The 26232-nt window shown below is 34.9% G+C and overlaps 1 protein-coding gene and 1 pseudogene across 5 annotated transcripts in view; both read left to right on the top strand.

Moving 5' to 3' along the window:
• The window catches only part of LOC144303892 (uncharacterized), a 305981-nt gene that overhangs the window by 244237 nt on the left and 35512 nt on the right, over window positions 1-26232 (top strand). For 3 of the 5 annotated variants that reach the window (XR_013370913.1, XR_013370915.1, XM_077882298.1), the window contains exon 5: window positions 25011-25153. The exons of the other annotated variants lie outside the window; for them this stretch is intronic. Coding sequence is in view for 1 of the 3 variants with exons in the window: in XM_077882298.1 (XP_077738424.1) it covers window positions 25139-25153 (15 nt within the window). In the remaining 2 variants the exon portion in view is untranslated. The remainder of the gene's footprint in view (window positions 1-25010; window positions 25154-26232) is intronic. 5 annotated transcript variants of the gene reach the window in all.
• Window positions 9897-10397, top strand: LOC144304358 (gametocyte-specific factor 1 pseudogene; annotated as a pseudogene).

Genomic DNA, 26232 nt, shown 5'->3' with positions numbered 1-26232 from the left:
CCCCTATCTATCCACATACATATTTCTCCCCTTTTTAAAAATCCCAATATACTTAAATAATAAAAATTGAACTTGTTTCAGTGACTTAACAGCTAAATGAGGAACACAATTGTAAATACTATGTATAGTTTAAGGTTAATTACTTCTAATCTTCCATCTCTCTGGTCTATATGTCTCCATTCATAACAGTAGCAGAAATGAAAAGGATGAAAGGATGAAAAATGAAAAGTTTCATGAAATACAAGCTAATAATTTCAGTGTCTTCTTAAAAAGATGAGGTATGGCTTTTCCATAGTTTCTAAGAACTCAGCCCATTTTATTCTGAGATCAGTAGGCCTCCTCCTTTAGCAGATAGATGAAATGAGAGGACCACACTACCATCAGACTAAATGAAAGACGCAAATGAGAACATTATAGAAATGCTTGTTTTCAGTCACTGTTTCTTTGTGGAGGATAGAATTCATTAGAAGAGAAATGTAATTGCTTATTTCCGTATTTTAAACACTTGCTTATCAATTTGTAGGACCTGAGTGGATAGAACTTGTATTTTCTGAAAAATTGTAAGTGCAAGATTTTTACCAGATTATCAAAACTAACGTAATTGTATATGTCATAAACAATTCCCGTTTTGTATACCAGGTTTATCTTAGGACAAACTGCAATAGATTGATAGATTTGTCACTTTTGCAGGTAACCCAAGTCTGAACAACAGAATTCCAGGCATCCTGTAGCTTAGGTATTTGTTCTCTAAATTCTATTACCTAATTTTGATGTTTAGATCTCCTTTGTTGGCTAATAGGACCTGTGTTTTGAGAGATGGAGCTAAACTCAAGCCACTGAAGGCACTTAAGTATAATGCCAGCACTTGACACTTTTCCAGTGCTAAATCCTTTGATATCTGTGTTTATAACTTCTGATTTCCAAGAAACTAAAGTATTTTCTAAAATTACAAAAAATTAAAAAAAATAAATAAAAAAAAATAAAATTACAAAAAATTGAAAACGATTCTAAATGGGACAAAATATATAATGTTAAATATATTGATATGTACTCATGTGAACAATGCTTGGAAAGTTAAACAATGAGAAAGATATTAGGATGGTGAGATGTTAATAATTAAAAATTATTTATTTTTATTATTATATTCTTTTCATGGAGATGGAAACCAGTAAAATAAGACTTAATGGTGAGAGCTCTTTCATTTTCAGAAATTATAATTTGATTTGATAGCTGTTAATCACAATGAACGGGGCAAACAGCTGATTTTATAACTATTATTTAGCCACTAGAACACTAGAGGTCACTGCAGCTAGTATTTGTGTCACTATTTCAATGATTTTGTTAAATTACTAGCAATTTTTTATTTAATTTAAATAATTGAGGGTTTTAGAGGGAATCCCATCTTCCTGATGTGATAGAATAGAATAGTTTATATATCTCTACATATTTATGTTCTTAGGTAACTCTACCTATATTTTTAATTCTATTTTAGAAAACAATTTTTAAAAAGGGAAATATACAAGACAGATGAGAAATGCGTATGTCTGTCAAAATTGGAAAGTATATGTTTTTGCTTTGCTTTAGATGTTCTTTGTCCTACAATCAAGTCCCAATTTCAATTTCTCATATTATTAGCCTGTGACAAAATAAACTTCAGGTGACAGATGCAAGTCACTTAGGCTCCTAATTGGTTAACTAATGCCAGATTTAATTGCAAGCCCTCAAGAGAAGCTGTTAGGTGGAGGGTGGAGATGCTGCTCACTTGTGACCCTATATTATCATATTAATCCGGAAGGAAAACTTGTGATCTAAAAGTTGTCTTGGAAACAGGTCTCCAGCCTCTTCAGTGGCTTTAGGAGAGTCCAGTTTTACTGAAGTCAAAAGCTGGGTCTGCCTCTTCAACCTGTGTAGGCGGTGGGAGCAGAGTTCTTGAGTCTAATTGGTATTTATTGTTGCCATTGTTTTGCATTCCAGACCTTTGATAAACCTTTCCCAGCACAGCAAACCCATGGTTAACTCTACAGCAGTGAGGAAGCTATGGTAGCAGAACTGCAATTAACCTTCATGGGCAAAACAAAACATAAAAAACCGTGAGGTAGGCTCACTTTTTGCAGATGCAATTTTTAATGACAGCTGGCAGGTGAAGACAATATACCTTAAAATAAGAACATATTTGTGTTCATACATAATAACGAGAGAAGAAACATTTATCTAAAAAAGGGCTAATTATTCATATTGAAGTGAAGAAAAAAAGGAAGAATGTAAAAGACAAAATAGTTATAATTAAAAAGTAGATTGTTTCTAATACTGGGATTCAAGTATAAGTGTTGTCAGGTGGCTTTTTATTTAAGTGACAATGCTCAAAGAGTACAAAAAAACCTAACCCTTTTCTCAAAACTTTTTCCATGTTGTTATGTGTAAGAGGTGGTATTTATAATGGGAAATATTATGTCTTACGAAGCTGCAAATTCCAGGTAATTATCAGTGGGCAAGACACTTGCTTTAAGCCTCAATTTCAGTATCTGAAAAATTCAAAGAGGCCCCTTAGCAGCCTGTAAGCTGAAGGCTCTGGCACATTATATTTTGAGACCCTTTGGGGCTCTAAGCTCTATGACTCTGTAATGCTTTGTAGCAGAACCTCTTCAATAATTTATCCCTTAACAGACTGCTTCACATGTTAGTAATAACAGGAGGCTGAGGAAAGTTCATTAGATGAAGATTAAGGGAAATAAAAGTCAAAAGAGAGAAGTCAGGCTCTGAAAGTAGAAATGAACAATAGTTGGAGGTAGAGGAAAGTGACCTACGTGGGAGAAGTAGCTCTGTTAGGGAGCAGAGGCGAGGTAGAGGTAAAAAATAGAAGAAAGGAAACCAGGAAAGGGACAAAGGTCAAGAGGGGAGACCCATTTAGGAGGTGGGATGAGCTACCAGAATCGGTGAGTCAGTCTTGTTGGTAGAAGGGGTCAGCCTAGCCCCCCTCCGAGTTCTTTTTTTTTTTTTTTTCCCCCTCCGAGTTCTTACCTGAGCAGTCACCATGGTTGTGAATTGGCTGTGCACAGTGCTTGTGAGCTCACTGGCGCTGCTGACTATAGAGGCTTATAAATTTGAAAGGCATATATATCTTCCCATCTTCATTCCAAAGCGTTTTCCCTTCTCAGAAGCTGTGCTTTGAATTTAGAGGCTGCCATGAAGGTTGAACCCTCAAGAGAGTCAAGGCAATGCTGTATGTGGGATATGGTTGAAACCTGAGCCAAGGCCCAGAAGTTCTGATGCTGTGAATCTCTGAGTGTCTGCCTGGAACCTCTGGGAGTTGCTGATATTGTGGGCTCTCAGCTGGAATATATTCAGTACATTAAAATTTTTTATTGTGTCACTTTTCATTCCAAATTGCTTGTCAGCTTGGGAATATGTTGGTATTAGCTTGTCCCCCGGTGTTATGGTTTTTCTTCCCCTTTTCTGAATCTGAAGCTATTGTATTATTAAATGAAATGCTATGTGGAGTAAAGCCTGGCTCCTATCTTCTCCCTGGCCATCTCTTTTCCCTAAAGTTTAGCCGTATTATTTAAGATTCAGAAGTTCTTAGAAATTTTATCTTGGTACTTTTGTTACTTTAAATTGATTTTCTATACAAGGGAAGTCCTCCTGGATTTGACCTCTATCCGTTTCATCTCATTTTTACATACACACCAGCTGTTACCAGGTGGTGAAGAAGATTGGACAATGGGCCTTAGCTGGAGACCAAAGCATCACTTTATCCCCTTCTCTCTGAACTGTGCTGACGTTCCCAGTGGCCGCTGGGGGGAGCCACATACCCATGTTCTCTCAGCCTTAATCTAGCCCTTCTTTAAGGAAGTTGAGATCATATTTACCTTGTGGCCAATATGAAAAGTAAATTGTTTTAAATGCCTTTGGAAAGAAAGCAGCAATTCAAACTTACAAATTTATGGGTTTTAATTTGAATCAAATATTGTATTTGACTTTCTCCCTTCTTTTCTCTAGAGGTTGTGAAAGCTAATGAAAAAGGGAATGTATTTTGAAGGAGAAATGCAGACTTGCAAAGCACTGCTTTCCTATCTTCCTTTTGCATGCACTTCTCAGGTTGGTAGCTGTGAGACTGTTAAAACTTCATTTATACTTGTCTTGTTATATAGGTTATAAGCCCATGTTGAGTATTATAGCTTCTAGATTGTCTAGAAAGATCAGATGAACAGCATATTTTTATTTCATTCTTTTTGTTTTGCATCTCTCAAGGGTCTCTAAATTGAATCTATTTTTTAACAGTATCTACAATCTTAAATTGTAACATCAAGAGATTTGGCATACTATGGGAAATAGAAAGATAAGTAGTAGAGATATAGGGACTACTACTTCTTTATCAGTTTATACCAGTGGCTGTTTTGTGTACTGTTTGAACACAGCAATACAAAACAAAACAACAACAACAACAACAACAAAAAACTGAGAAAAAGTAATGAAGTTAAATGAAGAATGGCATTTCACCTCAGGAACTGGGATTTATTTTAAATCTTTTTTGGAGGGATGGGGTCAAACGTATATTGAGAAATACTGGATGTGGGATTTAAGAAGATAGTAAATCCAGTGACTCGAAATCTTAATTAGTGTGTTGCAAAGAGAAGGGCCAGTGCCTCTGACACCCCTTTGCTAGGCTTTTCTGTGAGGAGGACCCCTCATTTGGTTATACTGTGTTAGTAGTCTCTTTATTTTCTCATCATGCATTTTACTGAGTTTCACAATCTTGCTCCCACTTCCACTTAACAGCAATGTAATCAGCTATCTCTTTGAAGAATAATAAAAAAATTCTAAAATTTTAAGCAGATTAATGCTGTGCCAGATTTACGTGAACTATATATTAATGCTCATTATATTTGAAAAGACACTCTTCTTCAGAAAAAAATTAAAGAGTATTAGAATTCTATGACCTAAAAGATCATATCAATCAAACCCTTTGTTTTTCATGATTAAAAAGAAGAGTCATACCCATGTTTGTGGCCAGACTTCATTTTGGAGAAAATTTAGTTATAGATGTGATTGGAAAATTGGTTGTTCACTACCATTATTAAGATACTGTTTTTGTAAAGAAACATGCAGTATTATCAGATTATTTGGGGGGATTTGTTTTGTAGAAAATGAAGATTTGTTGAAGATTTGCTCTGTACCAAACATTTTATATACATTTGTTCATTTACTCTTTCCGATAAAAATGCTATACATTTTACAGATTAGGAAACTCAAGGGCAGATGTTCAATAATATATACAACTTTGAGCAGCTAATGTCAAATCATAGTCAAAACAGGTCTCTGTCATACCAACAGCTATTCCCTTAAGGAAAAATTTGCCCTTTTGCCCCAGCTTTCTTGAGAAATAATTGACGTACATCACTGTATAAGTTTCACATATACATGGGATCCCTGGGTGGCGCAGCGGTTTGGCGCCTGCCTTTGGCCCGGGGCGCGATCCTGGAGACCCGGGATCGAATCCCACGTCGGGCTCCCTGCATGGAGCCTGCTTCTCCCTCTGCCTGTGTCTCTGCCTCTCTGTCTCTCTCTGTGTAACTATCATGAATAAATAAATAAAAGCTTAAAAAAAAAAGTTTCACATATACAGCATGATGACTGATTCACATATACCATGAAATGATTATCACAGTAGGTTCAGCTAACATCCATTTTCCTATATAGATACAATAAAAAAGAAAGAAGAAAGAATAAAGGAAACGAATTCTCCTTATGATGATAATTCTTAGATGATAACTCATCTCCTTCTGATGATTTACTCTGTGAACAACTTTCCTGTATATTACACACTGTTATTAACTATAGTCAATATGTTGTGTATTACAGCCCAATACATATTTATCTTGTAACTGCAAGCTTGTGCCTTTTGATCACCTTCCTCTGATTCTCCCTCCTTCTACTCCCTGCCTTTGGTAGATTATATGAATTTGGGTTTTTTGTTTTTGTTATTTAGATTCTATGTAGAAGTGAGATCTTACAGTTACTTGTCTTTCTCTGTCTGACTTATTTCACTTCCATAATATCTTCAAGGTCCTTTCATGTTGTCACAAATGGTAGGATTTCCTCATTTCTTATGGCTGAATAATATCCCATTGAATATATATACCACAACTTTTTTACCCATTCATTCACTGATAAACACTTAAGTGGGTTGTTTCCACATCTTGGCTATTGTAGATAATGCTCTATGAACATGGAAGTACAGATACCTTTTCAAGTTAGTGTTTTTGATACCTTTGGATATATTCCCAAAATGAAATTGCTGGATCATATGGCAGTTCTAATTTTTAATCTTTTTGAGGATCCTCCATACTGTTATCCATAGTGGCTGTACCAACTTACAGTCTCACCAGTAGTGCGTGAGAGTTCGTTCTTCTCCACACCCACATCAGCATTTGTTATCTCTCATCTTTTTGATGATGATCATTCTAATAGCCATTGTGGTTTTAATTTGCATTTCTCTAACAGCTAGTGATGTACAGCATCTTTTCCTAACTGTTGGCCTTACATGTATTTTATTTGGATAAATGTTTCTTTGAGTCCTTTGCCCATATTTTACATTGTTTCTTTTCTTTTCTTTTCTTTTTTCTTTTCTTTTCTTTTCTTCTTTTCTTTTCTTTTCTTTCTTTTCTTTCTTTTCTTTTTTCTTTCTTTCTTTCTTTCTTTCTTTCTTTCTTTCTCTTTCTTTCTTCTTTCTTTCTTTCTTTCTTTCTTTCTTTCTTTCTTTCTTTCTTTCTTTCTTCTTTTTCTTTCTTTCTTTTTTTATGTTGAGTTGTTATGAGTCCATTGTATTTTTTGGATATTAACCCTTACCAGATACATGGTTTGCAAATAATTTTTCTGATTTTGTAGATTGTCTTTTTACTTTGTTAATAATATCTATTGCTGTGCAGAAGCTTTTTATTTTGATTCAGTCCCATTTGTTTATTTGTTATTTTTTGTTGCTTGTGCTTTTGGTATTTTAGACAAAAAATTATTACCATGACCCATGCCAGGGAGCTTTGTTCCTTTTTTCTTCTAGGAGTTTCTTCTAGGAGTTTATTTCAGATCTTATATTTAAGTCTTTTATCTATTTCAAGTTAATTTTTGTGAATGGTGTAATGTATGAGCCCTGCTTCATTCTTTTACATGTGAATAGAATCTATAGATAGCTTTTGGAAGTATTCACATTTTAACAACATTAATTCTTTCAATTCATGAACATGGGACATCTTTTCATTTATTTGCATCTTCTTCAGTTGCTCACATCAGTGTCTTCGAGTTTTCAGCATAGAGATCTTTTACCTCCTTACTTAAATTTATTCCCAAGTATGTTATCCTTTTTGATGCTGTTTTAAATGGGATTGATTTCTTTATTTCTCTTTTAGAAGTTTCAGTGTTAGTGTATAGAAATGCCAGTGATTTTTGTATGTTAGTTTTGTATCTTGCAAATTTACTGAATTCATTGATTAGATCTAAAAGTTTTTGAGTTGAGACTTTAGCGTTTTCTACATATAAAATCATGTTGTCTTCAAAAGCAGGCAATTTTACTTCTTCCTTTCCAATTCTGATACCTCTTATTTCTTTTACTTTCCTGACTGCTTGAGCTAGGACTTCCAGTGCTATGTTGAATGGGAGTAGTAAGAGTGTGGGAACTTTTGTCCCTGATCATAAAAGAAAAACTTTCATTCTTTCACCACTGACTATGTTGTTAGCTATCAGCTTGTCATATATGGCCTTTATTATGTTGAGATATGTTCCTTCTAAGCCCAATTTTTTAGGAGTTTTTATCATGAACGGATGTTGAATTTCATTGAATGCTTTTTCTGAGTCTTTTGAGATAATCATATGATTATTTTTTTCATTCTATTAATATCACATTGATAAATTTGCATATATTGAACCATCTTTGCATCACAGGGATAAATCCCACTTGATCATGGTAAGAGATCCTTTTAATCTGCTACTGAATTTGATTTGCTCATAGTTCATTAGGAGTTTTTTCATCTTTATTTATAAGGAATAATGAATGGCCTGCAGGTTTGTTTTTTGTTGTTGTTTGGGGTTTTTTGTTTTCTTTAGTAGTGTCCTTTTCTGGTTTCATTGTCAGAGTAATGCTGTTCTTGTAAAATGAGTTTGGAAGTGTTCTTTCTCTTTTATTTTGGAGGAGTTTGAGGAGCCTTGATGTTTATTATTCTTTTTTTGTTTTGTTTTGTTTTGTTTATTATTCTTTAAGTGGTAAAATTCACCAGGGAAACCATTTGGTCCTTGATTATTGATTCAACATCCCTACTAGTAATTGGTATATTAAGATTTTCAATTTCTTTCTGATTTAGTCATGGTAAGTTGTATGTTTCTAAGAATCCTTCCATTTCTTCTAGGCTATCCAGATTACTGGCATATTTTGATCTTTTGAATTTCCATAGTATCAGTTGAATGTCTTTTCTTTATTTATAATTTTGTTGATTTGGGTCTTTCTTTGTTTTTGTTTTGTTTTGTTTTGTTTTGCTTGGTTAGTCCAGCTAAGGGTTTGTCAATTTTATCTTCTCAATTAACTAATTCTTTATTTGGTTAATCATTTCTATTGGTTTTCTGTTCTCTATTTCATTTATTCCTTTTCTAATATTTATTATCTCTCTTCTGTTAAAGTTTGGATTCACTTTGTTCTTTTCCTAGTTCCTTAAGGCAACATGAGACTGTTTATTTGGAATCTTTCTTACTTCTTAGTGTTCTTAGTTTATTATTATAAACATCCTCCTTAGAACTGCTTTTACTGTATTCCACAAATGCTGGCAAGTTGTGTTTCCATATTTGTTTCCAGAAACTTTTTTCTTCTTTGATCCATTGGTTGTAAAGGAGAATGTTTTTTAATTTTCATGTGTTTGTTAATTTTACAGTTTTCTTCCTCTTATTGATTTTTAGTTTCATGCCATATTGTCAGAGAAGATACTTGGCATGATTTCAATCTTCTTCAATTTTCTAAGATTTGCTTTGTAGCCTAACATATGGTCTATCCTAGAAAAATTTTCATATATGCTTGAAAAAAATGTATTCTGCTGTTGTTGAATGTAATGTTCTATATGTGTCTGTTAGGTCTATTTGCTCTAAGGTATTGTTCAAATCTATTGTTTGCTTATTGATTATTTCTTGATAATTGTTGAGAGTGGGGTATTAAAGTCCCCAACTATTATTATATCATTGTTTATTTCTCCTTTTGGCTCTATTAGTTTTTGCTTTATATATTTAGGTTCTCTGATGTTGGGCACATAAGCATTTGTAAATGTTATATCTTCTTGATATATTGACCCCTTTATCACTATATCAACTTCTTTTTCTGTTTATACATTTTTAGCTTAAAGTCTATTCTGTCATACATATAGTTGCTCCTACTTTTTTATTTATCACCATTTGCTTGAAATGTTTTTTTATATTCCTTCACTTTCAGTCTATGTGCCTTTAAGGCTAAAGCGAGTCTCTTTTAGGCAGAATATTGTTAGATCATGCTTTTTAGAATTCATTCAGCCATTCTGTCTTTTGAATCCATAATTTGATCTATTTAGATTTAAAGTCATTATTGATAGGTAAGATTTACTATTCCCTTTGTCCCCTTGTTTTCTGCTTATTTTGTAGCTCTATTATTCCTTGCTTCTTACACTGCTTTTTCCTGTGTTATGATATCTTTTTGTATCAGTGTGCTTTGACTTCTTTATAATGGTCTTTTTTGTAATTACTATAAGATTTTTTTGTGTGTGGTAATCATGAAACTTATATAACATATCTTAGCCCAGATGTGAACATTGCTGGGGTGCAGATGTGGGGAGGAGGTGACTGTGGGCAGAGTATGTCTCCACTGAGCACTTGGATTCAGCTCTTTCATTTCCAACATGGAAGAAATTTACATGAATTCCCTGGACCCTAGAGACTACTACAATGTCTGTATAATAAAACCACCAGATCAAGGTCTGCAGGTTTCCTTATCATATCAAGTGCAGAAAGACTCATCTTGATGTCGCAGATTGGCTACTTGTCCCTTTAATGTTTGCCATCAGGTTCCTTGGGCCAAAACCTGTCTCATATCTCAAGCTGTGATGATAAAAGTTGTATTGAGCAGAATGTCGTCAACCAAACCATGAACCTTGGACAAGAGATTCTGGCTTCTGGCCAAGAGCACAAGGCAGTGCCTTCTTTGTAATGAAGACTGAGATAAAGATCTCTGGGACTAGACCAGCACACCATTGATCTGGGGCATAGCTAACTACTGTGGCAACAACAGCCCTGAAAACAACATAGTTATGGAACATAAGAGTAACCTGGCTTCAGTCATGTGCATCCCTGAGTCTCTGCTGTATGTTCTGCCATGGAAAAACCATGGAAATGCACAGTAAGTCACTATCTATCTCATCAAATCCCAGACACTAGAAGACTCTTGCTTCCTGCTTCCAGCGGGTTCTTCATTTTTTTTTTCCTCCTAATCTAATTATAGAAAGATAAATTGTGATCTTTAAACAAAAAAACAAAAACAAAAACAAAAACAAAAAAACCCCACAAAACTTCAACACTTGTAACACTCTGTTTTAAAATGATAACAATTTCAATAGAATTATCATATTTTACACTTTTACTTCTCTCTCTCACAATTCAGGTTACTACTATTACAATTTACATTTTTTAAAAAATGTATTGTGTATCTAATAACCAATTATTGTATTTATGGTTATTTTTGCTATGTTCATTAAAAAAAACTTTTAAACTAGAGGTAAGAGTTATGCACCCCTATTACCATATTGCACAATCTAACTATGACAACATATTTACCATTACCAGTGAGATTTTTACTACTTTTTTGTGTTTTGATGATTTTTTTTAGAGACTCTTTGGGGGGAGGGGCAGAGAGAGTGGAAGAGAGAGAATCTTTTTTTTTTTTTTTAAGACTTTATTTATTCATGAGAGACACACAGAGAGAGGCAGAGAGACACAGGCAGAGGGAGAAGCAGGCTCCATGTAGGAAGTCCGATGTGGAACTCAATCCCGGGGACCCAGGATCATGCCCTGAGCCAAAGGCAGACATTCAACTGCTGAGCCACCTAGGTGTCAGGAAGAGAAAGAATCTTAGGCTATATGCCCAGCCTGGAGTCCATCGTGGGACTCCCTCTCACAACACTGAGATCATGAACTGAGCTGAAATCAAGAGTTAGATGCTTAACTGACTGAGCCACCCAGGCACCCCTGTTTTGATGATGTTAATTTGCAGTATTTTACTTCAACTTAAAGAACTCCTTTAGCATTTCTTATAAGGCAGGTCTAGTGATAATGAATTTTCTCAGTTTTTGTTTGTTTGAGAAAGTCTTTATTAATTCCTCCTTTGTTTCTGAAGGACTACTTTGATATAAAATTTTTGGCTGACAGCTATTTTCTTTCAATGTTTTTAATATGTCTTTCCTTTCTCTCCTGACCTGAAAAGTTTCTGTTGAGAAATCTATCTGTAGTCTTGTGGGGATCCCTTGTATGTAACTTCTGTCTTTTATCTTACTGCTCTTAAAATTTTTTGTTTTTGACTTTTGACAATTTAATTATAATGTGTCTCAGTGTAGCCCTATTTGGGTTCAAGTTATTTGGGATCATTTGTGCTTTCTGGATCTGGGTGCTCATCTCTCTTCAGGTTGGGGAAGTTTTCAGCCATTATTGTTTTAAAGATATTTTCTGTCCCTTCTCTTTCTTTCTTCTTTTTTTTCTTTAGAATTTTCAAATGCAAATGTTGTTTCTTTTCATTTTGTCTTATAATTCCCATAGGCATTCTTCATATGTTTTCATTCTTTTTTTTCTTTTTGCAATTTTCAATAATCTATTTTTGTAATTTTCAATTAATGTAATTTTCAATAGTCTATCCTCTGGGTCACTGATTGTTTCTTCTGAATGGTCTTTTGAAACTTTTGAATTCTTCAGTTCAGTTTTGCATTTTTCAACTGTAAGATTTTTTTTTTTGATGGTTGCTATTGTCAAACTTTTCAGTTGTTTATGCATTTTTAAAAATTTTGTTCAGGTATCCATGTTTTCTTATCATTTGTTATACTTTCTTAAGATGATTATTTTGAATTCTCAGAAAGTTCATTAAATGTTCATTATTTAGGGTTAGTTATTGGAACTTTGTCAGTTTCCTTTGGTGGCTTCATGTTTACCTAATTTCCTTGATTCCTTACATAGGTATCAGCACATTTGAATAAGTGGTGTTTTTTTTTTTTTTTTTCCCCTAGACTCTACAGGTTGCTTGGCAGAGACAGTTCTTCATAAGTCTGCTCAGTTGGAGTTTTTGAGTTTCTGTTGGTAATGTCCTTGGGCAAATAGGGACTTCTATTATGCTCTATTTTTGGCTGAGGCAACTGTTCAAGCTCTGAGGCCAGGGATGGAATGTGTGTCACTGGCTGCTGGTTGGGATTTCTGTTACCTACCAAGTGAGGCTATAAGATGAGCTCTGTGATTACCTGAATTCTTTGGTCAGGCTTAGTAGATGGTTGAGACCAGACCCCATATCAGTAACAGATGGGGCTATGAATTATCTTCCCTCCCCAGACAGAGCAGTAGGACAGGGCCCAGGGCCTGTGCAGTTCATGGGGGACCCAAATAAGGTCTGATTATGCACTGAATTCTCTGATCATGTGAGGCCACTAGTTTGCTTTGCAGATTATTGGCTCTATCTATGGAGAGACAGAGAACTGCTCTGACCTGTATAGCTTGGCTTAAGAACTGCTCAAGCTTTGGCTTGAGAACTGCTGACCTGCATAAGCTCTCAGGCATTTTCACTATCCTCTCTAGTTAGATGGGGCTAAAAGTCATGTTCCACAGGGGGTGGGACAATATCTCAATTCCCTTTTCTGTGGAGGAGCTGGAGGACCTCTTCAGGCTACTGTCAATTTCCCAAACATGCTCTCTGATTGGAAGGGGCCAGGAGCTACCCTTAGCTTTGGCTATGAATTAATTCCCCTGCCTATGCATAGTATGGGAAGCCTCCTTGCCCAGTACTGGCTTTGGTTTGAGGATAATCAGCTCTGCTCACCTGCCTCTCAGCTTGAGTATCACTGGGATGCATAGCTTTCAGGAGTTGTCACTAGCCCTTCTAGTCAGATGAGGCTACACAGCACTCTCCTCAATATGTGAGGCTGTGACTCAGCACCTTGCCTGAGTGCAGACTAACTGAATTCTAGGGATGGCAAATCCATTAGAGTATCTGTTCAGAAAGACCTGTACCCCAATGAGTTTCATGGTCAGAGTACCCTCAACTTGGTTTTGCAGATGAACAAAGCTGCTAATTGGTATTACTATGTGGGCACTGGAGGTATGAACTTTGTCAAGATCAATTTTTGGTTGTTGCAAGCAAACAATTTAACTAATTCTATTTTCCTAGAAATCAGACTTTTAGATTTATTAAAATTGCCACAGTGAAGAAATAAATGTAGGTGTCTTACTCTAGTGTCTAATTAATAGTACGTGATCACGCTTCAAATGTATAATTAGATTTGATTCTAATGAGCCTATTCTTCCAATTTTGGCTTTAAGTACTATTTTATCATTTAAAGGTAGATGATATGATTATGAGTATTAGAAAAAGAATGGAGGGGAAAATGTGATTTCTACTTTGTAAGTAGCTCAAATATTTAATTGAAGCAAGAGTTTATTGGATATTGGGAGAAGGTCATTGTGGAGAAGTTAAGTAGGATAATAACATCTACTTTAATCACAGGTACTGAAGAAATTTTATAGAGAGCCACAGAGTAGCAGGAAGTGAAAGATTATCCTTTTATTCCCTTAATTTGTTTCTTTGACCAGTATCTTTTGTTATTTAACGAAAAGCCTTAGTTTAGCAAGTGATGTCTTAGCAGTAAGTACAATTATTAGAGGAATAATCATTATTATCGTTAAGAGAAATATTTTTTAAATGTTAGTGGATTTTGTTTCAAATTTTGCTGTATTAATGTCAAAGTCTAGGCAGTCAAATAGCCAGTACGCAAACTATGTACAATAAATACATTTTAAATTAGAAATAACAAGAAAGGATTCAAAATGACCTAGATAAAATTTTCCCATGAACATATTATTTGGCATGTTCTCATTTCAGTGTTCTAGGTACAAACTTGTCTTGAACAATTTAATCTGGTTTCCAGAGATCAGTTATTTGTATCCAACAGTCTAGCCTGAGTCTAGATTACAGATTTTTCAAATTGGAGAAGAAGAACTAGAAAGCATATTTTTATATTGTTTGTAAACTTACTTCTAATTTACTTAAGAATTAAGACAATTCTCATTTAGGTTTTTCAAAAAAATTAAAAATAGAATTACCATATGATCCAATCATTCTGCTACTGTGTATTTACCCAAAGAAAATAAAAAAACACTAATTCAAATAGATATATGCACCCCTGTGTTTATTGCACCATTATTTACAATAGCCAAGGTATGAAAACAACCTAAGTGTCCATCAATAGACAAATGGATAAGGAAGAAGTGGTACCTACATACACACAATGAAACTTTACATAGTCATAAAAAAGGATGAGCTCTTGCCATTTGTAATAGCATGATGGACCTAGAAGATATTATGCTAAGTAAAATAAGTCAGACTGAGAAAGACAAATACCATAAGATTTTACTCAAATGTGGAATCTAAAAAAACAAAATAAGTGAATAAACAAAATCAGAATCAGACTTATAAATACAGAGAACAAACTGATGGTTGCCAGAGGGAAGGGTGGGGAGTTAGGAAAAATGGGTGAAGGGGAGAGGCAGCCACAGGCTTCCAGTTATGAAATGAGTAAGTCATGGGTATAAAAGGCCCAGAATAGGGACTATAGTCAGTGATATTATAATAGCAATGTATGGTGACAGATGATAAATACACTTGTGAGCATAGCATAATGTACAGAGAAGTTGAATCACTAGGTTGTACACCTAAAACTAGTGTAACATCATGTGCCAATTATAGTTAAATAAAAACTTTTTAAAAAGAAAATAATCTGCATTTCCCCTCAACTTTTTATCTTGAAAATTTCAAAACTTCAGAGTAGTCTAAACATCGGCATAATGAACACTCACATATCCTTCACCTGGGTTCTGCAATTGCTAATATTTTGCCACATTTTTCTTTTTCTTTTTCTCTGTCTCTGTTTGTCTCTGTTTTTCCACATACCTACTATTGAAAATTAATTGCAGATATCATGACATTTTACCTCTGGATACTTCAGCATGCACTTTCTTTTCTTTTCTTTTTTTTCTTTTGAACTTTCTGCACTTTTATTGATGGGCTCAAAGTAAAACAACAAAAGAATGTATGCTAAAGTGTTCTATACATTCCAATGTAGAAATACAATGCTTTAAATAGGTATTTTCTTTGTTTGGCAGAATGGTTAGAAAATATAAAATGATGAATAAAAGGCAAAACAAGGAATCAAACTTTAAAAGAAATTAAAATTAACTAGGATGGTAAGACAACTGTCTAATCCAAAAGTTGAAAATTGTGGGTTTGCAATAAAAAACAAAACCAAAAACATACTCTGCCATCCCCCAGGCCTCTCCCTGACTCCTTCACAAAAACAATTCACACTCTACCTTGTTTTGTTCCTCTGCACACTGGCTTTAAAAAAAAAAAAAAATCAAAATGGCTTTAATTTTACCCAGTTTAACAAGCCCCAACTCTATCCTGTTTTAAACATTTCCATTAGCCACCCATTTGACGCCTAAAAAGGCATTTAAGTTTGCAAGTCTTTTCAGCTGTCTTGAACATAACCACAATGTCCTAAATAAATACCATACACGTGATTACTACAACTGTAGCAGCTAATTTTTTTTTCTTACTGGCCTATAAGCTACCTGAGGGCAAGAGCTTTGTCTAATAATGATCTTTACAGTCCCCACAATGTCTAGCACTGACTAATGGTAGGAGGCTATCAGAAGAAATCAGTAAAGGAACGATTTTTTTCTCCCAGGTCTCAGTTCTAGGAATAGTTGTACTTCTTTAAAGCAAATGGTTTCTTCCTTTGGACACTAGCAATCTATTTCGTCCCAAGTGGTAGTTCAGGGGCTGACTTTGGCCCGTATTATATTATGTTTGATCTTTGTGGTGTTGGCTCAAATAGTGCTTTAAACCAGATTAGTGTCCAGTTTCTAAATGTTGAGGCAATTCATATAAAAAAATCCAAATTCCTGGCTTCTCCCTCAAGAAGTTGACAAGGCTTGGCCTTCATCCCCAGTTGGCAAAGATTAATTGGGGGTGAAGAGTTACTGCCCCCTTTCCCTGGACAGGTCCTCAGAAGTTCAGGTTTTCATTACACTTGGCTCACTAGGCAGGACAGCATGTTGAGAGCACCAGCTCCAGAATCAGTCTGCTTGGTTTGCATCCTGGCTCCACCACTTTACTAGCTGTATGACCTTGGAGCATGTGACTCAACTTCTCTTAGACTGTTTTCTTGTCTGTAAAATAATAATAAGAAAAAATACCTATCACACCGGGCTAAGGTGAGGACCGTATGAGCTAATGCATGTAAGCACTTAGAAGAGTATCTGGCACAGTAGAAAATACTCAATAAATGCCAGCTATTGTTACCTGCCCAGCCCGGTAGGTGTTTTCCAACTCCTATATACATGACGATGTTTCTTTATACTAGCTTCTGGTAGGTACATAGATGAATTTATGGTTCCCCTCCATCAAGCGTACTAAAGCTAAGAAATTCAGGTATACCAACTTTATCATCTTTCCCTATCCCTGTTTTTTGTAAAGCCCCATTAAATGGGACGCCTGGGTGGCTCAGCAGTTGAGCGTCTGCCTTTGGCTCAGGGCGTGATCCTGGGGTGCAGGATCCAGTCCCACATCGGGCTCCCTACAAGGAGCCTACTTCTCCCTCTGCCTGTGTCTCTGCCTCTCTCTGTGTCTCTCACGAACAAACACGATCTTGGCCAGCTTCTCGCTGATCCACTGTGGCGCTGTAGTCCACTGCCATCTTGACGATGCACCCATCAGCCTGCTCCAAGCCCCCTCCGCCATGGTCCCTCCTGAACGTCCCTGATGTTCCCCTGCTTCGGCCACCACTCGTCATCCGCACCGGAAGCCCCAGCATGCACTTTTTAAGAATAAAGAACTTTCTCATATATAGCTATAAAACTGTTATCATACTTAAGAGATTTTATAGTACTTCAACAATTTTATTTTATATCGTTTATTTTAAGAATTTTCCAATTATCTCCCAATGAGATCCCCTAATGCTCTTAAAGATTCTTTTCATTAGCCTAGCAGAAAACTTCACAGCAAGTCTAAATCTAGGTTAATTTCATGGAAGGTGAGGCAGATACCAGACACTGGTCTCTGAAGGCTCCATATTCTTGAGACCATTTCTTTAACCCAGGAGCTTCCAGTGTTGCATGGATCATTTCTGCCCAAACTACACTCTATAAATATGTAGAGCTTCATCAGTAGAGAAGGCCCTCTCTCTACTTCACATTGGCCAGGAACTTAAAAGTTATCTATGCCCAACCTAAATTGTGAAATTGTGAGAATTACGGGGACTCCATGCACTCTACCATGTTTCTGCTTTAACCCTTTCACTCAATAAACCCTACTATATAACCCTAGTACAAAGTGTCTGTGACCTCTATGGATGGCATCCCCCATAGACTTAAGCAATATATTTTTCCTATGCACTCTAGTCAGAGTTCATACATTCCATTTGGTTTTTATCTCTCTTTAGTCTTACCTGAAACAAGACTCGTGTCTTCTATTTTTACTCCATGACAGTGACTTTTGAACTCAGAGTAGTTTTCTCTTACCTAAAATGTCATATTTTAGATTTGTCTGATTGCTTCCTCATGGCATCATTTAATTTGTTCCTCTATCTCCTGTATTTACTATAATTTGAATTTATGATCTAAAAGCTTCACTAGATTAAGGTCAAAACTTTATGGCAAGAATATTTCATAGGTGATGAGCCATTCTTTGTATTACATTTTATCAGAAGGCATATAATAAAGTTGTCTCACTATTAGTGATTGGCTAAAGTGCAGACTACCAGAATTAGTATTGAAAAAAACATGTTTTTGATCTTTTTATTAATATTTAATATGTTAGATGATATTTTGTCACTATGTAACTATACTGTAGTACAACTACATTTCACACAATGCCTTTAACTCTGTTTATTGATCCTTACCTGAATCATTTATTACATTGAGGGAGTACAAGATGATTATTTTCTAATCTGTAATTTTTCCTCTATTAGCTGGAATTATTTTATAAATAAGACTATTCTTCCTCTCCACTTCCCTCCTTTCCTTTCCTTTCCTTTCCTTTCCTTTCCTTTCCTTTCCTTTCCTTTCCTTTCCTTTCCTTTCCTTTCCATTCCATTCCTTTTTTTAAAGAGATAGACCAAAATTTTAATTAGATCAAATATATATGTAAACTTTCTACAAAAACTGGATGAAATATAGAATTGTTGAAGATAATGTGTGAGTTTTAAAAAAAGAAGTCTAGATTTCCTATTTATGGTGACAATTTGAGTTCAAATAATACATTTCCCTCCCTTTAAAATTTTCTAGGGGGGACACCTGGGTGACTCAATTGGTTAAACGTCTGACTCTCGGTTTTGGCTTGGATCATGATCTCCTGGTCATGATCTCAAGGCTGTGGGATCAAGTCCCTCGTCAGTCTCCATGCTCAGTGAGTAGTCTGCTTCACATTTTCTCTCCCTCTGCTCCTCCCCTATTTTTTCTTCTCTCTCTAAAATAAATAAGTAAAATAAAATCTTAAAAATTGTTTTTTTCTCCTTTATTTTTTCTAACAGCTATAGACTGTTTTTTAAATTCATTGTATCTTACTCAATTATCATAGTTATTTTTATTGATGATCAAATTGGCCTAAATAGCCGATTTAATTGGAGCTCATTCAAAATTGTTCCTTTGCACATATGATCTGTGTAATCAGTAGCTCCTAGAATGTCTCCCAGTGATCTGTGCTTCCTAAATATTAATTCCCTTATATAACCTTTCCCCTTGAATTTGGATTATACCTAGTGATTCACTTCTAAAAGACAGGAGAGGGCAAAAGTGATAGTATGTCATGTCTGAGATTAGGTTATGAAAAGCCTATGGCTTCTGTCTTGCTATTCATTTCTTACTTTCTTGTTTGCTCATGCTAATAGAAGCCAGACACAATGTTGTCAGCTTCCCTATGAGAAAGCCCACATGGCTAGAAATTGAGAATGCCTTCTGATCAACAGCCAGCAAAGAACTTAAGCTTTCGGTATAATAGGCAATGAGAAAACACATATTGTCAATTGTTAACAGACACATGAATGAGTTTAAAAGTATATCTTCTCTCATATGAGCCTGGGAGGACTGCAGCCTGGTTGACAACTTCATTGCAGCCTTTTGAGAGACCTTGAGCCAGAAGACCTAGCTAAGCTGTTTTCCTATTTTAGAATCACAGAACGGTGAGATAATAAATATTTATTGTTTTTAGGCCCTAAGATTAAGAGTAATTTATTTTGTAGCAGTAGATATGTTAGTATACAACTTCACTAGTCTTTGAGCACTTTTATTTCTTTCTAGTGCAACACGCTTTCTTAGATTAACTTCGTGTTTTTCCCAACTTATTACTGTAATGAGTATTTCTCCAAATTTCTCTATTTTCTTTCAGTGGAGAATGGTGTTTTTTTTGTTGTTGTTGTTGTTTTTTTTTTTTTTTTTTTTTTTTTTTTTTTTTAGTATATGTGCTGCCGAAGCGAGCACGAGAATGGTGTTTAGAATACAAGATCTGGTCATAAAATGTCTCATTGTTATAGAAATGTCTTTGTTTCTACATCCATTCAGTGAATAGAGCTAGAAAACACATATAAAACATCTTGAGCTCATACTAATATTACCAATTCTCATTTAATAGTGCATATTTACCTTCTTTACCTTCTTTAATTACATATTTTATCTCTTTCCTCTTATGGTGAAGATCCCCCTTTCTTAACAGTAAAGGGTTAGTATTACAAGGAAGTGGAGTAGAGAGTATCACAATTTTAGCAATGACAGTAAGTTCTCTGGCTTTCTGGAATATCTTCCTTTTTATAGTTTCTCCATTTCTACCACTTAAGATTTATTTGTTTGATTTTTGAGAGCTTTCTGAGTGTTGGGTTTCCTTATCAAAAATTTTTAGAATTATTTTCCAATTTAGAAATATGATCCAGAAAGAATAGAATTTAAAAATTGATAAGAGATATCCAAAAATATAAGTAAGTTCATCTTGTGATGAACTTGTGTTTTTGTTTTTTTTTTAATTATTATTTATTTACTTTCATAGAAAGCATGTTGTACCTCTAATATATGCTGTTCACTGTTTAAGGCACAAGAGTCTCAAAATTTCTATTTCTGGTTAAAATTTATATTCTGGTAAGGGAATCATATAAATGTATCAATATAGTTAATATAATTAAGAGATTACATAAAATTACATAACACTTTCCCATGTTAAATGTTGTCTAAAGAACATATATTATTTTAGTAGTAGAAAAACATAATAATTTGTTTTAAAGGGAGTAAAGGATAAGGGTACCTGGGTAGCTCAGTGGTTGAGCATCTGCCTTTAGCTCAGGTCGTGATCCTGAGATCCTGGAATCAAGTCCACATTAAGCTCCCACAGGGAGCCTGCTTCTCCCTATGCCTGTGTCTCTGCTTCTCTCTGTGTCTCTTATGAACAAATAAATAAAATCTTAAAAATCAATAAATAAGTAAAAATTTAAAAAAATAAATGAAATAAAGGATAGATCAAAGGGAGATAATTCTTCCTTAAATAGGAAAAATGTCAAAGGCAAAACTAGTTAATTTCACAATTTTCATTAAACTTTGATGAGTTTATCAAGAGGATTTCAGTTTTGCTTGTTAACCTCCCTACTTCAAATATAACTACAGATCTTCCTCACATACAATGTAGTTATGTCCTGATAAACCCATTGAAGCTGAAAATATCATAACTTGATATCATAAAATATCATAACACCAACCTAAGAAATATTACAATTGAGCCTAGACTACCTTAAACATGGTCAGAATACTTAACATTTGCCTACAGTTGGATAATATCATCTAACACAAAGACTATCTTATAATAAAGTGTTGAATATCTCATGTAATTTATTGAATATTATGCTGAAAGTGAAAAGCAGAATGACTGTATGGACACAGAATCATTTTAAGTATATCAGTTGTTTACCCTCATGATAACATGGCTGATTGGGAGCTCTGGCTTGCTGTTTATGCTCAGTATCACTTAAAAGTATTGTATGTGTATCACTAGCTTGGGAAAAGATCAAAATTCAAAATTCAAGTATGGTTTCTACTGTATGTATATATAGCTTTTGTACTATCCCAAAGTTAGAAAATTACAAGTCAAACCATTGTTAAGTTGGAGACTGTATATAGATTTTTATTCTGCATTTTGGTCAAGTAGCATGCATATTTATAATCAACTGTCATGTGGTTAATTAAAAAGTATAAAAACAAATATTGAACAATTACTAAGGTGATTAAATTCTATATTTCTTCCTAAAAATATATTATTGTTATTTTAAATTTTGCATCTCTAGCTAAGCTCTCAGATAAAACCTTTAAGAAATCTGTACAACTGTAATTCACGCTCATGCTCCCAAGGAGCAAGAGTCAGGGCATTAGTGCAATGATCTGTTCAGTATAATTCATAGAAATCCTTGGAGAAAGAAGAAGAGTGGGTGGAAAAACAGAAAAGGACGGCAACTCAAGTCGCATTTACATTCTTATTTTTTGTTGTCTTTGGTAATTTTGTTTAAGCTTATCTATGTTGCTTTTCTTTTACTTATTTTGTCATTTATATTGATCAAACTGATGATAATCCAGTTAGAGGTAGAAAGCATGCTATAAAAATGACTTTAGTAGGAAATAAATCAAGGCTGACATTTTAAACCTATTTGTTGCTAAATACATGCAACTGCAAAATTTCATTAGTATCAGAGAAATTAATTCTAGGAAAGTGCAGTGTATTTACAAATGATGGCCATCTACACTTTATGAGGTTCATGCTAAACCAATGGCCTATGACTGGATGAGAGAAAGCCACTGAAGATGGATTCTCTGGGCCCCTTTAATCATAATGAACTTTACTAAAAATTATAATTTACTCAGCTCCTGGATTTTTTTTTTTCTTTTTCAGTTCCATTTCTTTTTTTCTTTTCTCTCTTTTTTTTTTTCCTTTCTGGTTCCATTTCCATGAGCATAGTCATCGGAACAATGAATGTTATTCTTGTTTCAGAGAAGTTATTTCTGATTTTCAAAGCTAAGAAAAAAGTCAGAAATTGCTACTGGTTGCCCTAGGCATTATAAATACAGAGGATAAGATAAAATAAAACCCCTGCTTTCCAACTCTCAGCTTAAGTACATTTGAGTCATTACCATGGACACAGACATTTGTATTAGGAATGTTTTATTGAGCAGTGTGAACCAATGAGGGCCTTGGAATATCACTGGAAAATACCCACTTAGGAGAATACCTTGTGGACCGTTTTGGCTCTTCTGTTCTTTGTAACACCTGAAACAAAATGAATTTATATACTTACTATCCTGTCACTGTGTGATAGATAACAGTGAAGTAAATACCATGAGGAGCTAGCCTAATTCCTAGGCCTTGTAAACCATAATCAATTTGACGTAGTTGTACATACAAAGTGGTTGTGAGTCATGGTTAAGTGATTGTGATATGTTTGAAAGGCAAACTATGTCACAGAAAAGAAGAGCCCTCTGGATAGGTGGTTAAGTATAGTTTTGTAAAGATATTTGAAAAATTTGATCTGGAAAAGACCACATTACAGAGAAACTATTGTTATCTGAAAGCAAACTGGTGATAAAAACCTTTCAAAACATATCTTAGCTAAATTTTATATGTGCTCAAATTGCCACCTCTTTTTGTGATCACTGGAGTTAATAGTCTAACTGTCTGCCTATGAAATATTATGGTGTCCACCCCTATGAGTACCCATAAGGGTAAATAGATATTTAGAAGTCCTGGCAAGGTTTATACTTCTTTGATATTTTATTTTTTAGAAAAAATATTTTATTTATTTATTTGAGAGAGAGAGCACAAGAGAGCACAAGCAGGGGAGAGGGAGAAGCAGGCTCCCTGCTGAGCAAGGAGCCCCATGTGAGCTTTATCCCAGACCCCTGGGGTCATGACTTGAGCCAAAGGCAGAACCTTAAGTGACTGAATCCACCCAGGATTTTTTGTTTATTTGTTTTAATTTGAGAGAGAGAGAGAGAGAGAGAGAAAGAAAGAGCACATGAAAGTGGGAGGAGCGGTAGAGGGAGAGAGAGAATCTACAGCAGACTCCTGCTGAGAACCCAGCCCAACATGGTGCTCAATCCCTTGACATTAGGATCATGACCTGACATGAAATCAAGAATCAGACACTTTATCGACTGAGCCACCCAAGCACCCATCTGACATTTGATTTTACTTCCAATATTCACTCTAAGCATGGTAATATCAATACATTTTACAATGGATTTTCATGTTATAATTCCATTGTTTTCTCAAATGACTACAAAAATAATGGAAATCCAAGAAGAGTGTATTTAAGAAAGTTGAAAGGAAAGATGTTCACTTATTTGACATAAAATGCAGCATTCTCCATATGATAGCTCCTAACTTTCCAGTTTTAATTCTTGCCATGTCTCAGTGTACGCTTTTTCTTTTTTATGCATCTAAGCCAACCCATTGGCAACATTTTCCTAATGTTCAAATTCCTCCTAATTGGTATACATGTTGTCATCTCACTATGCTCCTTGTATACCTTTTCATATCTGCAACAGCCTAGAGGATATTACCAGAAATAAAATTATATTTCTATTGGTCTATTTAGTCTCATGGAGGCCAAATTTCTTTTTCCTCTGTTCCTATTTCTTTTCTCTTCTTTGCCCACACTTCCCTGAGCCTTTTTGACTCACCTTCCTTGTGACCATTGGATTCTCTGGGGAGCAGATATGGAGACTGAGTAGAAGTGCAAAAGGGGGAAGGAAAGGAGGAAGGAGGCAGAAATGGTCAATGGCAAAGCCATGAGACTATGATGCTGACCTGGTGAAGCTCAACAGAGAAGTCTGGAGAACGATTGCCCCTCAGAGGGTCCCACGTTGGATGAAAATAGCCAGCTTCTTATACCAGTGTCTTTTTTTTTTTTTTTTTAAAGATTTTTATTTATTTATTCATGAGGGGCACAGAGAGAGGCAGAGATATAGTCAGAGGGAGAAGCAGAATCCCTGTGGGGATCCCAAGACCCCAGAATCATGCCCTGAACAAAGGTAGACGCTCAACCACTGAGCTATCCAGGTGCCCCCTATATCACTGTCTTGTTCAATCATTAGCTAGACTGTCTTTTACTGTCCTCAGATAAGATTGACCTCAGCTGCAAGGTGGGGACAGACCCTGATATAGTTAATGGCTGGAGGCTGTCAGTCATACACTTCATAGCTTGCAGCTGAGCAGCCACCCGTCCTTTCTTGAAGGGGAATATTTCTCACACCCTGTTCCCAGGATCCCAGTCCTACTTCTGAGATGCAGCAAAGTCCCCAACATCCCAGTTTCTGTTTCTTTTTTAAGATTTTATTTATTTATTCATGAGAGACACACACAGAGAGAGGCAGAGACACAGGCAGAGGGAGAAGCAGGCTCCATGCAGGGAGCCCGACACGGGACTCGATCCTGGGTCTCCAGGTTCAGGCCCTGGGCTGAAGGCAGATGCTAAACGCTGAGCCACCCAGGCGTCCTGTTTCTGTTTCCATCAAGGGGATATTTCCTCCTCTATTAGGAAGAAGTCTTAGATCTTCAGATTTAAGATAGTAAAAAAAAATAATAATAATAACCCTTTCTCCAGCTGATTTTTAAGAACCCCTCATAATGTAACCTTGTTAGAAAATTTGAAGGCTCTGTATCTTTACTGTGTCTCCTTGATCTTTAGTACACTGTAAGAAGAAAGGAGAGAGGAAGAAGAATGATTCAGATGAAAGGTCACCTTCTTCGTGGAGGTCAGCCTTCCTCTAGGCTGACTTCACTGTTTTTCAACTGATCTTGGACTGGCTGCTGTGAATGCCTCAGTTACAGGTCTTAGCATATTGTTCTAATAGTTGACTTTCTTGTCTGTTTTTTCATTAGACTGGATGCTTTTTACGGGCAAGAAAATTCCTTGTCCCTCTGTTTCTTAACTCTTAAATTTGTAATAGATGTTTTGGATTTGAACTCTAGTGTGCCAAACCCACTGTGATATAAAGCTGTATTTTCATTAGTGATTTCCAAATGATTATTGAAAAAACATACTCAGTGCTTAATACTTTATAAAATGTTTATAATATATACACATTGCCAAATTCAGGAAATACTGAATACTTTTTAGAAGAAAATAAACCTTGATAATTATATAATCTAAATATACTTAATATTTCATTTCCTTTGTGTTTTTTTATTTAGAATTTTTATAAGATGACATATGTACTTTTATATTTAATATTATATTTAAAGCATTTACCATGTTATTCAATATTATTAAAAATTATTTAATTATTCTATTATTGGAAATTGGGTTGTTTCCAATATTTGCTTTTATGTATAACTTGTCATGAACTTCCTTCAATATGTCTTTATTCTCATCTGTGACTATTTCCTTCAGGTTAAACAGCTATACATTTAGTAGTCATTTTTCATGTTTTGAATTATCTTCCAAAAATTTTTACCAGTTTATCCTTTTTTGTAGCTTTGTGTGTGAGATCCTTCTTGCCATACTCTTAGCAGAATTATCTTTAAAACAGGACAACTTAGACAACATAAAAAATAGTTCTGTTTTAATTGGTATTTCTTTTAGTAGCTTGAATATTTATTTCATATTTTATTATTCATTTATATGCCACTTATAATTTTTATATTCATATTATTTGTCCATTTTCAATAAAAGCTTAGGTGTCCTTTTTATGAGTTTGAGTGAGTTTTTAATATATAATTATTTTAATATAGTAATAAATGGGCCATTGTTGATATAAGCATTTTTCTCAGTTTGAATTGTCTTATAATCTTATGGGATTTTGCTCTTTAGTGAGCTTCATATTTTACGTAGATAAATTTAACCAACATACCCTAATGATCAATTTGTTTCTAAATTTAGAAAGTGTTTTTCCATCCTGAGATCAGTT

Source organism: Canis aureus, chromosome 33 (assembly GCF_053574225.1).
Source record: "Canis aureus isolate CA01 chromosome 33, VMU_Caureus_v.1.0, whole genome shotgun sequence".
Classification (NCBI taxonomy): Eukaryota; Metazoa; Chordata; class Mammalia; order Carnivora; family Canidae; genus Canis; species Canis aureus.
This window is presented reverse-complemented; position numbering and strand designations above follow the sequence as displayed.